General features: G+C 41.6%; 1 protein-coding gene across 1 annotated transcript; it reads right to left on the minus strand.

Moving 5' to 3' along the window:
• Positions 1-993: 993 nt before the first annotated feature.
• Positions 994-14,599, minus strand: BPIFC (BPI fold containing family C; the record flags this gene model as incomplete). The annotated part of the gene is made up of 15 exons (XM_082280921.1): positions 994-1,035; positions 2,165-2,241; positions 3,015-3,078; positions 3,914-3,956; positions 5,246-5,313; positions 5,844-6,014; positions 7,299-7,352; positions 8,045-8,218; positions 10,049-10,140; positions 11,057-11,117; positions 11,971-12,034; positions 12,815-12,970; positions 13,762-13,890; positions 14,004-14,115; positions 14,494-14,599. 15 exons carry the CDS (start codon positions 14,597-14,599, stop codon positions 994-996), a joined length of 1,413 nt encoding a protein of 470 aa, XP_082137047.1.
• Positions 14,600-17,629: the final 3,030 nt, after the last annotated feature.

A 17,629-nucleotide genomic window follows, 5' to 3' on the forward strand; every position in this document is an offset into this window, starting at 1 on the left:
CTGCAGCACGTGGGATGAGCTCTCTCAGCTCCAGACAGGCAAAAGCTGCCTGCACCTCATCACTGAATGCGTTCCTCAGCATGAGGGAAACAGGTGTTTGGGAGGCCAGAGCCGGCTTCCCGTCCGGGTTTGGCCAAAGCACAAGCGCCTGTAGGCAGGCATGGCCCTCTGCAGAACTGTGTTCACATTTGCACACTAATAAAGTACTGGATAAAAAGGAGGAGAAAGAAAGAGGGTAAGATAACATACTCAAATGAAGTAAGAAAAGTATCTAACTTTGAATTCAGATAAAGATGTCAGAGAATTAGATTTAGAGGACTTACCCAGAAACACTGAAGGAGTTAAATGTATCTAACCTGGTTGAACAGCACTGAACAGGGCACACGACAGGCACAAGGATTTGAAGAGTTGCAGGGAGAGAGGGAGAGCAGTAGTGCCACTTTGTTCCCACTTCTGCATCTTAAGATTTATGTTAAGACAGTGCAAAGACTGGGGACAGTTCCCAGTCTGACAGTTCCATGGTTTTAGAGAGGGCTCACTCCATACTTCATGCATTGCATACAGAAGGGAAGTGTTTAAGATTGTTACAGTAGAAACATATTAGCAGCTGTATCTGCCCTAGCAGAATTTTGACAATGTACTTTTCCCAATTTTAAGAGATTGCAGCATCTTTCTGGAAGCATATAGACAAAATTGTATTTCAAAAGAGTCATTAATCTTAAAAACATTTTTGCATCAGTTAAACTATAGAATAAATAAATGTCAAGCATGTGTTACATGTTTTCCCTTGGGTCTGCTTTTACCACCATTATACCAGCTAACCATTCCATCAGCTTTTTTTGATTCCCAGCACCCCCTCTTGCCCCTAACCAGGATGGGGGTTGTCAGAGCTCAAGTTAAACATTTCAGCAGAACTGGACAGTGCTCAGTCTTCAGAGTCACATTATTGTCTTGATTTGAAGTTCATGCTTAACAAGTGGTCTGTCTTCTCCTTTAGTGTTTGTAGTGGACATCAGTCGAAATCAACACGTATCCCTGTGGGGAGAAGAACAGTCATGGACATACTATGAATTAAAATGAACGTGTTGTTTTGCGGTTTTTTTTTTTTTTTTAATTTCAAATTGATCTTGATGTTTAACATCCAAAAATCTACTGAGAACAGTTGAGCCTTGGAAGTAACAAGTTTTATACAACTCTGCCCTTTGAACTTTGCAAAAAGGCTCCATCTTTCCCTGGGTGCTATCCCTTTGCACCACGTTAGTGAAAGGAGGGAATCTAAAGATCATACAGCCTGCTTAGGAAGGTTCATCTGAGCCTTGAGGCAGCTAGGCAATCATCACAAGGTGGGATTATTTTTTACCTAATTTGTGCCACTTAAGAATTAGCCATTTATTCTAAACTTGTCCTTAAAATTTCCCCCATTGTCAGCACATACAGACCTTTGTATTTCCTTTCCTGAGCTGTGTTTTGTGCTTAACTGCAAACAAAGATTTAGGAGTCTCTGCAAAGCTGAAAATAACTTTGAGAAGTTGGTAAAGAAGTGGAGAAATGCAAGAGGCTTACTCATTTTCTGGGCATTCGTTTGTCAGCAATGCCTTTGTACTGATTGACTGCCTAGCAACATTCTGTATGCTCAAACTAAGGGCTAGATTTGGAGAAGGATAACCAGAAGGCAAAAAAATATTTTCTGAGAGCTCACTAACTACTTTTGGCTCCTAGCCTGAGTCATCATCACCAAATATTGACAAAATCTGGGCATCCTAGGTGCACAAAATTGAATTTGCCTCCCGCTCATATTTTAAGTATTCAACAGGACTGTGAGGTAGTGATAACTCTAATTTGATGTGATTGGCCAAATTTGAGCAATATGTTAAACCTGTTTTTACACTGAATTGCAACTTGCAAGGCTGAACAAGTTGTGCATTTGATCACTCCATAGTTATATATTCAGTTCTAACTTTTCCTCTTAAAGAAAGATACATTTGTTTCTAATAGAATTTTACCACTATTACAGATCTCATTTTAAACCCATTTTTACTACTTCAGTAGCTCAAATACAGCAATTTTCTGGCACAATAGAAGGTGAATATGTGCCTAGCAAAAAAAGGAAAAAGAGGGATAACCTTTCATAAAAGAAAATCTTTCGTAAGTATCAAAATCTCACCTGTACAATTGTAATGTGAGGTCTTGTCAAGGTAACATTGGCCAGATTGGGAAGAGGGAATCCTTTTGACAGTTTAGCTTAAAAAAAGAGGCAAAAGATGATTTAGGCATGCATCTGAAAGATAATAAACACCTGCCTTTCAACAACACTGTTTATCCAGAGACTTGTAGGTCATTTATACCAATTAGCCTCTTTGTCTTCACAAGCAACCCTGGGAGGTAGCTAAGCTGCTCATTTACCAGTGGGAAAAAAGATTTACAAGTGCTTCTCTCTTGGCAGAATGTTGCAGCCAAACCAAGGCATTTCATGTCCAACACATTACATACTCAGTGATTTGTCCCTAATGATCCTTGAGGGATTATTAATACAGCTCTACCATTGTTAGAACCTGTTCCCATTTGTATCCATTAACTAAAGAAGGTGATGTTCATCCCAGTACAGAGGGCTGACACAAAGCTCTACTTCCCTCCAGAGCCTTAAATAAGATTGATGAGAGGCAAAATCTCTGTGCTGGTCCAATAAAAAGGAACACATTTCACATATGGTGGCCTCAGGCAGGTGTGCAGATGAGAGAGACATGCTTTTCTCCCTGATGCATCAGGACCACCTAGACTGAGATGAAGGCAGATGAATTTTTACCTTCCAAATAATTTTTGCCCTTTTTGCAGAACAGTGCCAGTGAGAGGGAGCACTTACACCCCTACAGATCAATCTCCCCCTTCCACTGCTTACTGGCTGATGTTCATTTTCCATTCCAATTAATGGGAGCTGAAAACTTAATCAGAAAGTCTGTAGAATCACACATTCTGCTGGAAGCTTTTTTAGCTGATGCTTTGAAATACAATCTTACCATTAGCTGATGGAATTACTTCAGTCTGTAAAATGTAAGATAGGATGTTCTCCAGAAGCAAGACCTGCCACAGACAAGAAAAATTGAGTTAGCCATCATTTCCTGATGGCAGTAGAACTGTTGTGCCCTAATCCTGGGTGGAGTTAGTAGGCTCTTATTCAACTTTCAGCTCTCTTTTGGCCTCAAAAGAGTCACAAGCTCAAGTGAACTTTGGATCTTAAGGTTTTGGAATGATGCAAAGGAAGTGGGATGCAAAATACAAATGGATTTCATTATGCTTGGCCAACATTTTAATTTAAAACAGTCTATTTCCTTTATTTATTGTGAGATAATTTATCACCAATAGCAAAGCAGGACCAGAACAGTTTTAATCCTTTCTCCTCAGATATTTGGAACTGATTGATTATACTGAGAATGAAATGACTCTCTGTGGAGGCAGGGTTTTCCCCTGCAAGGCTACAACTGTACATATTTCAGGCATCTGAGGGAAGTATCTCGACTCCCCCTCCTTGCCGTAACTCCGAGCACCTTGATGAGCATCACTGCAGCCCACGGAGTGCCTGTGCCTCAGCCATACATGTGGCCATTAGACGGCGCTCGGCTATGCTGCTACAGGTCAGGTCTACTCTCTCTGTTTCACTGGGATGATTCGACAGATCTCTGCTTACTGCAGCCGGGGAACTACAGAATGTCTCCTTTGCAGAGCATTAACTTGCCCCAAAGAGTATATATTTAAGTTCAGAACAGAGAGGTGGCTGCCAGAGGACAGGAAAAGAGCCATCTGGGAATGAAGCCTAATGATTTGGAAGTACAGATAAAATTTAGCTGCTTACTCTTTAGCCTTGATATCATTGATATTCTTGGTTTGCATTTCCTATATGCTTCAACTACCCACTTACCTCAAAAGAGCCAACATTGGAGTGGGCTAGGGAGAACTGGAGCCTGAGGGAAAAAAGTGAAACAAGATGAGTCACTAAGAAAGGATAAACACACTTATTCTAATCATGTGCAGTCATTGCTGTAGAGTTCCAGGCCTTAAGAAGCATCTGTAAAGAGATTTCTGAAGCATTTTCACACACTGCATACTGCTGCATAGAGAAGGACGTGGTTTTCTTGAAGCATTGCTGAGCATCCATGCAACAGTGTGCTGGAAGAGCTGTAGCCAGCAATGTGAGTGTGCTTCTCCCTCTGTGCTGTTTTGGAAATCCTACTGACAATTTATTTTACCAAGGACTTGCAGGGTGTCAGGCATTTTGCAAAGATTTTGGTACATCTGCATAATGCTTTTGTGTGAGTCTTACCAGGAAGAAAGGGTCTGTTCGTGGTATGGTACTGCTGCTGCTGGCTTTGTTGCTATTGCCTCTGTTTTCAAATTGAAATACTTACTCCCTATGTCACTCTTGTATCCAGCAAAAGATTTCTGAGTTTCCTCAGCACCAGTACCTGAGTTCTCAAAACCAGCTTCCAGCACACTCTAGATTTTCCTCTTTGAAAATTACTGCAGAAAATGCTATCAGCACTATCCTCCTTAAATTCCTAACATCTCTCTGCCCTGATGAACTCTGCATGTTCTTAACCCTGTGTCTTTCTTAGGGAATTTTATGAAATTGGAGTCCCAATTCCCAGTTGTGAGGTCCTGGTATACAGAGCTTCTTCTCCATGAAATGTGACATGCTAGATGTGTAAATGACCTAGCCTCTGGTCTCCAGCTTTCTGACCCTTGGAAGCTGCAGGACTTCAGTTAGTGAATGTCTGCTCTAAGAATATCTGCATAGGGGACCTGCAGGGGCCCAGGTTCTTTACTGTGCCCTGGACTGCTCTGACATTCTTTAGTGGCACAAGTTGTCTAGAAAACCATGACATCTTGCCAGCTGGAAAGTGATGAAGGAAACTCTCAGATGATTTATGGTCATCCAAACTGCCCTACACGCTTAGTTTACCTAGCTCAGAGGGAAGTAGAAGTAAAACCAGAGAAGTCCAGTGAGACCACTGCCCTGCAGCAATCCACAGCTGGTGGGAAGTCCCTTGGGGACATGGCAGTTGTCAGAGAGACGCTTCCTGCCTCCTCTAAACTGTACAAGTGCTGCCAGATTTAGAGAAACTAATGCAGATGAATTTACCAGCAAAACATATTCATAGTTATCTGATCATATGTCTAATCTACTAATGTTGGGATTGCTAACATTGTTTTCCAAAGGGCTGGAAATCTTTTTCATCCCAGGTTGGATTACCTGTTCAAACACAGCGAGCCCATCAATTTCTGATCAAATACATTCAGAGAAATGCTGGTGTTGGCTGCCTGCAGAATAAAGAAACCATGGGTTACCAGACATAACAAACCCCACGACCCTTCATGTGAATTAGTCACCAACACATAAATACCATCTTTCCAGTTATGTATGGAAGCTGTTTTAGGTAAATGCAACTTTCTCATTGCAAGGCTGCACACAGTAAATGTCTGTTTATTTGAATGGCACTGACAGGAGCTGAAATGGGGTAATGAGATTTCATTAATCAAAGCCATGAACAAGTTGCCAAGAGGCATGACTCGTACTTGCTGAACTGTCATTCCACAGAACAAAACCTTGGTTAATCAAATCAGAGTCACTATATGTTTGGATTTTTGTCCATCTGTAGGAGAATGTTCTTTACCATAGAAATGTCCTATAGGCTAGGTGAGGTCATGCCTACACCACCTGTGACTAAGGGGGATTTGCATGTTTAAGTACTAGAAATTTGGCATTTTGTTTCTTGTACAGAGCTTTAACAGAAGGAAGGAACAAACATATTTAACCCTGTGTTAAATGTCACCTTGTTTGTTGTACTTACTATGTTCATTGTGAACAGAGACTGGGTGGTTGAGTCTGGCAGAACAGCCAACACCTCCATGGAACCCTGAATCTCTACCGTGAAGGAATCCTGCTCTAAGCTGATGATAGGGATTTCAGTAGCCGTTAGCTTCAACATCACTGGGTTGGGTGTAACTGAATATTTAGCTACCTGTAAGATTCAAAGACAAAAAAAGAAAAAAAGAAAAGCACTTTTCTCATAAAATGGATCAGAATACTGCATGTTCTCAGTTTTGAAGCAATGATTTTAAAGTAGTTCCTTATGACGAGGTTAAGGATAGCTGCTAACATAAGATTCTTTCAGGTAAGAAGGAAACAAAGATTTCCTGTGGTGCTAAATTAACAGTATTGGTCACTCAGGAATGCAGTGGAAAATTCCTTCCACTTGAGGAATACAAATTTTTCCATATAATTTCAAGAGAAATTAAATACTAAATTAAACAGAGGAGATAAATGGACCATGAATTTAGTCACACAATAAAAGAGCTCAGGAGTTACTCACTTTGAAATTCACCCATCTCAGGAGATGGGTTCCTCCTCTGGACTGTCCTCAGAGGAGCCTCACTCTGTTCATTGCCTGAAGAGTGAATAGGCTCACCAAGTTCAGTATTTGAAACAGAGGGGGTGGAATATCAGCATCAATGCTCACGGCATTTTATGGAGAACACCATACATGACTGCCCTTAGAGAATTCTTACATTTCTGAGGAGGGAACTTAATAACATCTGGGAAGCAAACAAGAATGTGACGTACTTTGAACCATTAATCTGATTTCACCCATCCTTGGCATTTATAGCCTAGGGGTTCTTATGCTCATTTTTGGTTTGTCATTCTGTCTCAGAAGGCTGGTAGAAGTCATCTGTGCTCATATTCCCTGTCCTGTTATATTCATCTCCTCCACCTAAAATAAATGGAAATCCTGTGCATCTGCCTTGTATGTTCCATAGGATGTAATGTTTCCTGACCATCTGTGAGCTCAGTTTCCTGCACGTGGTCCCTTCCCAGGTCTTTCTGCTCATCAGTCACAGGCCAGCAGCAAAGCAAAGAGAATTATGCAGGTTTGGGGAGGAGAAAAGTGTTTTTTTCTGAGCTGAGGCCCTCTTGGAGGTCTCTCAAAGCAGGACTCATGACTGGAAGCTTTTTGCTGCACAGAGCTGGTTTTAGGTGGTAACAGCTGTGGCTTGGGCATGGTGCCCAGAGAAAAGATTGATGTGCAAGGTTATGGGCCAAGATTATGTTTGGTAACAGTGCAAGTCATTCAACTCATCATGGGGTGGGAAGTGACAAGGCCCATCTGCTCTGCTGTTACAAGGCACACATGTGCCCGCTTCATCAGCGCAGGCCCTACAAGCCTTTGGGATACACCAGTAGTGACGTGTCTTGACACCCACACTGGGTGGCTTCCCAAAGACTTTGTGAAAGTAATGATACTCACCTCAGGGATGATAGTGCCAAATATCTCTGTGTTTATATTAAAATAACTGCAAGTCTGGAGGAAAAAGAAAAGTGAGAAAACAAATGAATTACCAGATTTGACCTTCATGGTCAGCTTTTCTCTAAATGCATTGTTACTGTCATCTCAATGAATCTTTGAGTTTTTACCACTCAGAAATATTCCTAAGAGACTCAGTATACTTAAAGCAGCTTCCCAATAATATGTGCCAAAATAATCCCTCAGAAAGCAAATGCTTAGTGTCATTATAGTTTGGGCTGCAGTCTATAGGGTTTGGGACTTACTGAACCTCCTGCAGTCAGGCTAGCCAAGTCAGGCAGCCTCCAAGGCACAGATGCTGTGCTTTGACATATGCTTTGCTTACAAGGCCCCTGTAGTACTTTCATTCTATGAAGATCCCTCAGCCACTGAGGCTGCAAGATTCTCCAGAGTTGATCCCTTGTCCATATTAGTGAAGTCTCTGCCTCAGGTCTACAAACCCCTTATTTTTTGTAACAAAGCTGGCAGTATTTGGTACTTTGCTCAGTGGAACTTGGCATGCCTGGCTGTGGCCTGAGGCATCTATATAGAGCATAAATAAAAGAGAATAACAACATCCTAGCATTTATAATCTCTTGTCTCAGGACTCTACAGATGAACTAAGAGTTTTATATGGCCACATACTGACATCTGGCATGTCAAAGCCCTATGTGAACCACTCTGACCCCATTCCTCTGTGTCCTGCTCACCTCCTCTGCAATGGTCATGTTGAAGGCCCCTGTGGTGTAGTAAGCAAATGAGGAGGTCTGAAAGAAATACTCAGAGAAGGCAAGGTAGAGCATGGAGTCACTTTGGTCTGGGATTGTGAAGGAAGCTGGCACGTAGGGAGAGTCAGTATAGTTTCCAGCTGGAAAGACTACGCCCTAAGAGTTATTGTCAGAGATAAAAAAACAGAGTCAAAATATAATTTTACCATGACTGCAGACAAAGAATGCTACTTTCCTTTACTTTGCCCAGGCTATTCATTTGGTATATAAATGAGTATGCAGGCTTTGTAGTACACCCTGAAGGCTTGGTGCTTTCAAGCAGGTGGTGAAGGCAAGTTCCAGCATTTGGACATCTCACAGATGAGGCCCAGGATCTGTCTTTTGGGATATTGGTCACCTACCAAGGACAGTCTGCCACCTCAGATCACCCTCTAAATTAAGGGTCTAAATGCATGAAGAACATGACTAGTGGTCCTCCTTTTTGAAAAGCCTTACTTTCTCCTTTCCTTATCTCCAAGAATTTAAATCTGAGAACTGCTACTTAAGAGCCATCCAATGGTCTCAATTACAAAATTGATCTCTAAAACCAGAGGTCTTTCTTGGTTAAAATCAGCACCTTACTTTACCCAGAATCAAGCTGATAACTTGTGCAGACAAAAGGCTTATGAGAGAAAGTTATGTCAGACAAACCTAAAATGCCTATGTGTCTTCTGCACTACTCATTATATTAGTCAAGCCTTGCAGATCTAATACTTCCAAATGCATCCAGATGAAACAAAAATTGATTTAAAATGATGAAGACATTTAAAGGTTAAAGTTTTTTATTAGTTCTCCTGTTTCTGTTTCATCTCAAGTGTATTTTGTCTGTCTTTATTTTCTCATCTAGCTCTAAAGTTCCTGTTGCCTTTTAAGGACTATCAAAATGCTTACAAAGTGCTGGATCACAGCTGGTGACCTCCTACTCAATACTCACTTGCTGGATTTACCAGACACTTGCTTAGTATATTTCCTCCATGTAACTTACGTGGGAGAGTAGCTCTTGGAACAGCCATGATTTTACCTCTTTAGTCTGACTCAAGTCCCTGCTTAAAATCTAGTTGCTGCAATACTTAGAAGAGTTTCACAGCAGCTGCAGAGCTGGTATGCTGAGACCAGTGTCTACCACACAAACAGATACAAACTTTTTGTTCCTTTGTGTTTCCACCTCTCTTATTTCCCTGTTGTCTTTTTTTTTTTTTTATACTTAATTTATAGGATCTTTGTGACAAGACTGTCTTCTCATTTTGCCTTTGTAGAGCACCAAGCACAAGGCATCTTAAACTTAATTAAGGATCTCAGATACTATAATGATGACAACTACCCTCAACAAAGTAATTTCAGAATGAGGAACTAGTCATATTTTAATTTCAGTACATAAGGAGACTTTTATCCTTAATTTGAAACAAACTTTCAAGTCCTTGGACTTGGCAGGACTCCTTGGGCTCCTGTGCTTCTGAAAGGGTCTTCTGTCTTCCCATTCAGGAAGCCAGAGGCTTAATTCTTGCTCTGATAGTCTTGCTCTTTCTTTTCCTCTCTCATCTGACAGCAGACACATCTAGTTAGTCCCATGTATAGAAATATTACACTGACTGAACAATGAAGTCCCAGATATTAATCAACAGTGAGAGAATGATGAGGTTGAATAGTTTTTTCTTTCCTTTCCCTTTCTCTTTTCTTCTACCTTGCTTAGTCAACTTTAACTGCTCTCTATTTTTTACAACCAACTCAACAGCAGTTTAAACAAAAGGATGTGGCCTTTAAATAGTTCATTTCACAACAGGATTGTTACAAATTACTACTGTAACAAATGCAATAATGCTTTGAAATGTCTGTCTTCTCAGGCAATGAGCCTTTATGTTCAGAACAACAATCACTGTCATCTTAGAAAGTGTCTCATAGAATGATGGAACGCACAGCAACCTTGCAAAGAGCACTTCAGGCAACTACCTTTAAGTCCAGGTCAATGAATGGTCGAAATACTGCTGGCAAGCTACTTAAGGAGTAGTCTACTTCAGCCAAATCATCAATCTGCATTGCAACTGTAAGGGTGGTAGATCAGACACAGAATATTACAAAAACCACAGAAATAATTCTATGTATATTTAAATCTAAGTTTCTGACAGGGAGTAACACAAGTTGTTCCAGAGACTAGAGGAAAACACAGCCAGGAACCTCCTAACATGCATTCTGACCTAAGATTTGATGTTTCAACTGACACCCTCTTTAAAGCACCTCCTCTAGTTTGTCTGTTGTTTTCTCATTGTGGAAAGTAAGTTTGGTCTAACCCAAAAAAGGAGATGGCCATATCAGTGCTTCAGGGCATAAGGAAGTGTTGGGATTTCTTGTCAAGCAGTTCTAAGAGCATCCAAAGTGCCTGTAACGTGCAAATACTTTCCCAGAAGGAGAATGCCTGATTTGCTTAGATACCTGTGTTTTGCACATGGTATCTGGCCAACACTTGGGGTGTCTTAAATGCCTGCAAATCTAACCCAAAGTGGTTCAAGTGAGAAGGTTTTTGCAAAGAAGCTTTTTCATTTTGCCTCCCGCAAGTCTGATGAATAGGCAAGTAAAACTTAATTTCCAGGCAGACTAGGAGAGCAGGCTTCAGCCTGTAAAGTGCTGTGTGTGCAGGAGGACTTGGAGCATGGTAAGGGAAAACTGCCTCAGCATCAGTACTGTGTGGCCTCTAAGTGGCATTTCTCACAACAGAAGTGCACACTGCCACACTTGCAAGCTGAGAATTGCTACCAAGTCCTTGGCTCTTATAAACACAAATTTCTTGCTCAAGTAGCCCAGTCTTTATTTAACTGTGGTTCTGTATGCAAGGGAGCAGACAGAGCAGAAGGACTGATACCACTCCTGGAGGCATCACCAAGCAGCTGCCATTTAGGAAGTGGCCGAATTTCACTGATCAGAAGAGAGAAAACAGAAGGAAAGGTATCACTAATGACTCACCATTCAGTGATTGGAGGTCTTCATCTATCAACTGGATCCCAGCTCTGATATTGGGACATGACTGTAATAAAAGCACACTCAAGTTATAGCCTGATTAGCTTGGATGTGTAAGCACCTCTTACACGTGTGCTAGCAGATCTTTCTGCTGCACGACACACATTGCAGCATTTGTTTATCAAAACACCTAATCTGGCTTCTCTTCAGCTAACTGGATCCCCAAGGTTTCTGCTTGGTGCAAGGTAAGCATGTCATATGTTAGAGCTGCAAAAAAGAGGCAAGTTTCCAGAGGCAGCCTGATGGGGGTGACAAAACCACAACCTTAAATAGTGCGAGGACAGCTTTCATATTGGTCTCACGGGAGAGATCTCAGAATCATAGAATCATTTAGGTTGGAAAAGACCCTTAAGGTCATCGAGTCCAACTGTAAATCCCTGGACAGAATGACAGCCATCTCAAGCTCTGTCTCCTCTCAGTGGCTCTGGGCAGGTTGTCATCAGAACTACTCACCTCTTTGATACTATGAAGTTGAAATATGTCCTACTGTCAGTTGATATACTATAATTTCTCTATGCATTGCCCAGTATATGTTTTGTCTGCTGAGCCCAAAAATGACCTAAACCCCAGGCAGGTAGGTACACAGGCAGGAACTTACTCTGCATTGGAATGGAAAAATAACTACATTTTCCATCCTTACTGCTGCCTTGGTTGAATGTAGCTGTGTCAGTATCTTGGCCATGAACCTGGCACTTTATCTGGAATCATTTCTGGCTGGCAGAATGATGACTGTGCTGATCAGACCAGCATAGGACTATTACAAGATTATTTTTCTAGTTCTTCCTTTGCAAAGTTCACAGCACTGACTTGTGAATGCCATCCTCCTTACACCCCTCCCCTACACAATGTGAAAGGCTTACATTAGTAACCAAGCTCCTGTGAATGGGTTTCTTCAGATACTTGATAAAGAAGTTATGCAGGAAGCTAGAGGGAAGGAAGAAGGCAATTAATGGGTCAGGCACTATGGTCATTAACAGGAGATCAGATATCGCTGCAGAACATGAATTTAATGGCCTCTTAGTGTGATATTCTAGTATGGCATGGGAGCTTTTTGAAATGTAAAAACTATCAGAGAGACACCATTTAAAAGATGATAATTTCATCTAATAATTGATGAAATAATTGAGCATCTCAGCCTGGGTTAATTCATATTTATGAGAAGGGAATTCTTCATGGTACCACCATCATATATGTACAAAATAGTCTTTGCACAAGGAACTTCCAAAACAAGTAAAAATAAACAAACAAAAACAACCCCCCAAAAAGGTGACAAGAGTGGTATTCAGACAGTGAGAGAAATATAAGAAAACAATGAAATACTGTTCCATGGGGCTGTATCCAGAGGCTTAACAGACAGCAGTCTGGTTCTGTTCAATTTTGGTAGCACTGTGACTAGGAGGAGTGAAGCATAGTACAGGTATGTAACTTCTACCTAGAGCTGAAGATTAGAGCAGAAGTTTGAAAGAAGTGGTGCTGAAGAAGCACAAGGGATTGTTTGATTTTGTCTTTATCTTCTACTGTGTGTAAATACAAGGACAAATATCAATGTTGGCCATTTTTATGCTGTATTAGGGCCCCGGTTCTCACCTTTGGTGCCTATGATGCCTAAAAGCAATTCTGGGTGCCCCAGTTTGTGAATTTATCCCTGTGCCATTCATTGACAACTATTTTCTGAGAGAGTTTATACAGATCTCTTCCACTTACCCACTTTTCCCATTTAGCTTGATATCTATGTCACCAGAAGTTGTCTGGCAGCTGGTGAGGGATATTGACGTGGGGCCTGTATTATCCAGGGGTGTTGAAAAGATTGCAGTAACGAACACCTTTGAAATGTGCACTGTGCCTCTTCCACTGTCTTTGCTGCATAAAGTGAAAATAAATAAAGACTGAAAACCCCCCACCTTTTCACTATGGAATTGCCTGGCAATGCGGACTCGTGGCCGCTCCTGGTCACTGCCATTATTCTGCTTTGCTTGCCTGTGTTGGGTGCTTGCCAGCGAGGGCACTGTGCCTCCTGCTGTGTCACCCCCATCAGCTCCCAGGTCCCCTCCCCCTGCATGCAGCCCTGCTGTCCCTGGCAGAAGTGCAGATCAGAGACTGCTGTAATTCAGTCACTTTAGCCATATAGGTAATGTGGGTTATGGGGAAGGGAAGAGGGTTTTCTTTCCTCTGGAACAGCTTGGGACTAAGAAGGTGTGGAGACTGCTCTAAGGATATTGCCATTTGCTCGTCCATTTTCCATCAGCTTTTGAACTGTTTCTCTTGGTGGCATAACAGAGGGTTTCTAATAGTGTGACTGCACGATGAGGGTTTATTATACTGGACTGTGATCCACCACACTACAGTTTGTCTAAATGTGTCATTAGCTGTCAGGCTGGACAATGACAGCATTCAGCTAGAGCAGCAGTCCTGTACTATTCGCAGCAGTGGTTCTCAGACCTGGGCTCTTCATCAGTGCTGATGTCTGAGGGGGCAGGGGCTGTTTCCCACCAGCAGAGCTGTTGAGAAGCATCAGTATGTGCTCCTGGGTTACTGCTGCCAGCTGATAAAGAGCACCTTTACCACGAAGGGGTCACAAGAATAAACTAAAATATGCATTTTTGTATTATCCATCAAGAAAAATATCCCAGGGCATGCAAAGCTGTACATACAACATCCAGGTCCTTATGTTCCAGTTCATATCGATGGTTAGAGAAGCATTTCCAATCACCAGTTTTACCCCAGACCCTGGTAGGAGGGAGATGGAAGCACTGGGTAATTCAACAGCAGTAACACATATTCTAGAGCACGAGAGAGAAAAGATAAAAAAAATTGTATTTCATGAGTCAGAATGAACACAAAACAAGATACAAATTTCAGTCAAACACAATTTTCCCCCAGAGAGAATACTTACCTTGAGATGTTGTATTTGACATTACCAAGCCCAAATTTCTCATGGCCAGTCAAATCAGGGAAACGCTCCTTCTCCATATTCTGCTTCAGGATTTCCAGCCCAACCTCCTTGGCTACAGGAAAACAGTGACCAGTTCAGTTGCCTTTGATAGTGCCTGGGAGTTCATAGTTACATGCTTCTGGCTTAGGAAATGTGATGGACAAAGAATCAGCATGAAGGTGGTATCTCACTTGAGACCCAGCAGTGCTATTTCAGGTCTCACTCCTAATCATGGCAAGAGCTGAACTAACTGATTCAATATCTGAGGTCAGATGAACCTTGCTATGATATTCAATGCTGTCAAGCAGCTTACTGACTTTGCTCTATTGTGCTGTTAACCCTTCCTTTATAACTTGTCATTAGGTCATTTACTCCCACTGCCCTCTCTTTCCTTTGTCATATCAGTATTAAAGGGAATGCCACTAACAGCTCCTGAGAACGTCACACATACCATACTCCAGCCCCTTCTGGGTGATCCTCACTTTGAGTCCAGGGATGGCGCTCAGTTGCCCACTGAGCAAACTTAAGAGGAGGAGAGAACAGCAAATCTTCACCATTTTCCTTGTTTTTTACAGGACCTGTTAATAAATATTTATAACGATTGCAGAAATCCATGCTGTGTCACTTGGTGGTTGTACTCCCTCCCCCCCACTACCCTGGACACCAGCTTTCCCTCCAGAATGAAGAAAGTGGAGAGCCCAGCAACCCTGGAAGAGAAGACCCATTCTCCACAGGCTGTTATAAAAAGTGAGATCCATGGGGTGGAAGAGAAAACTCAGCCTATTCACTGCCATAGACATTGGGGAAAGTGCTTGGGATACATCCATCTGGACAAACATTGAATTTTTAGGCTGTAATTTGGTGGCTCTGCAGGACTCACCACAGGGATGGTGAATGAGTGAAGCAGATGCCATCCCAGGGGCTTCTGTGACAGGATTTAAACTGAGATGGAGCTATCTGTATGAATCACAGACTGCATGTGGTGTGAAAGCAAGAAGGTCTAGCTTTCAGCAAGGTTTCCCAGGGAGAGTGAGAGAAGCCACCTGATGGAGAATTTTTAAACAAAACTGGACAAAATCAGAGACTGGTTTGTTTTTTTTCCCCCAGAGATGGGAACAGCTTTCTATGGAGTTTTTTGTCGTCTGGGACTGACCCAGCAAACAGATCACATTATTATGGTTTTCCTCATTTCCAGCTACTACACAGGATTATGAACAGCTGGAAATACAGGAAAGTGTCTTTTCTAGCATTACTTTTACAGACAAAATTTCTTTAGTTGCCATGGGGCTGTTGAAGAGCTGGAATGAAACCATCTACAAGCAGACAATTGCCTCTTTCCTAACACAGGAAAAATTGTTTTGATATTGCTGCATCTTTCACTAGCTGCTTCATTAGCAGAGGTAACAATATACCTCAAACCAGAATATTTTTAGTCATGATCACAATTTAAACAATCTGCAAAACTTATGAGAGAACATTGACTTAAGTTTTTGTAACAGTTTCAAGCAATCCTGAAGAACACCTTTGCCTTTTAGTATAACTAGTATTTTTTAATTTTAACTGACAGATATTGAGAGATGAAAGAAACACACTTCATAAGTAGAACAAAAGCAAGGACTGGAAGGAAACGTGTCTTTGACATATACATAGTTATCAAACCTTAAAATCTCAAAATTTAACCAGATTTATCGACATCTATCACTTCCCAACAAAGCCACTCCTTGACAAAGTGCAATCACCATGTATTTGTTTCCATACCTCTCCTCCGAAGGCTGAAGAGAAAACCTTTGCTGTAGCAGACCACAGGGCTGAGGATGTTGCAGGGAAAACCTTCTACAGCCATGACCCCATCTTTTATAGGAAAGACCTGTGGGCTTGAAGAGAGCCAGTTGCTATCATCATCAGCAGTATCACCCAGGGAGTGGCCTCTGATAACCACATCCCAAGGTATTTTGGGTGTCCCAGGTTAAATCTATCAAATTTCATGTAGGGATAAGCAGAGGGCAATGTAAATTGTTGGCTGGGGTTACTCAGGTACCAGGATGCAGAATTCGGGGTGAGGTGCTGCCTTTGTGGTAGACTGTTTCAGCGTGGGTTTTTCAGATGAGAAGGAAACCCCAGGGAGAATTTCAGTATTTCCACAGGACAGACATTCATAGCCAGGTTTGTATTGTAGAATAAGTAAATTAATGTGCCATCGATACGAAAAACGAGACCCATTTGTTTGAAATTGCTCAGGACACAGGAAACCATAAACAATATAGTATTTCTTTTATAACATATACATATATATAAATACACACAGACACTACAGTGTATATATCTTGTACAAATATATAGTATCAAGTCCTTACAGTCAATACTTTCTGTTTCTTCTGCTCTTATCTAGTTAACCAGTACTTCAGCTAACCAGTACTACTTGGTTTGTCAAGGAGGTGATTTAATCAATTAGCTTGCAAGTACCAAGCAAATTCCCTCAGGCATGGGGCACTTTGCTGGACAATCTGAGTCACTTCTTTGTGCAATCCATGAATAGAAAAGATAGAGACACTTTTCACTCAGTCAACAAATGCTCATACTTTACACAGATGTAACATTTACTACAGGGAGTCACATGCATAATAATCTCATTATTCGTATCTCCGGTAACTGATGATGAATATAACTCATACCCTCAGTTACATATTTCTGATGTCAGTGAGGGACACCAAACTAATTCAAAATCTCCATTTCTTTCGAGTTCTTTTTCTTCCATTACTTTTCTAGTCACTCTTCACCTACCAAAGAATACAAAGAATTGGAAGCCCTGCTGTGATTTACTGCTGTTTGTTTTCAGGATGCTTTTTTTAGTGTTCTGTCAGACAGCTAGATAAATAAACTGATTCAGCTCAAACTACACTAGCCACGTTTCTTTCCTGAACTGAACTTTCTGTAGTGTGACATTTGTAGAGTAGTTTTCCTTTCCATACACTTTTATGTCTCCTGGTTGAATGTCTCTGTTGACACTGATAAAAGGAAAAATACAGCTTCCATTTTACAAATATTAAAGGTATGGAATTATTTGGAGATTAATACCTTCGAAGAGCTGCAGCTACTCACAATCAAAGAACAACTTCTGTATGATATAGAGGCCAAGGACAGCCTTGGCTGCAGTGAGCATGAGACTGCTGAGTTTCAGATCCTGGGAGAAGCAACAAGACAAAGAACAGAATTACAGCCATAGACTTCAGATGAGACCTGCTTGGCAGGATCTGTGGGAAGTTGGCCTGGAGACCAGAGGCCCAGAAGAGCTGGCTAATCTTCAAGGGCAGCTGCCTCAGAGCATAAGAGCAGCCATTAGAATGTTCAGACAGCTGAGCAACTGTGGCAGAAAGCCAGCATGGAGAACATGGAGCTCCTGAGTGAACTTAAGCACAAAAAGGAAGCATACAGAAGATGGAAACTGAGACCAGCTACTTGGAAGGAACAAAAATATCTTGTTTGCACACATAGGAATGAAATCAGGAAAGCCAAAGTTCAGCTGGAGCTGAAGGGCAACAGGAAAGGTTTCTGTAAGTACATCGACAGCAGAAGATGAATGTGGGCTT

The sequence above is a fragment of the Coloeus monedula genome (assembly GCF_965178545.1).
Source record: "Coloeus monedula genome assembly, chromosome: 4".
In the NCBI taxonomy this organism is placed as follows: domain Eukaryota; kingdom Metazoa; phylum Chordata; class Aves; order Passeriformes; family Corvidae; genus Coloeus; species Coloeus monedula.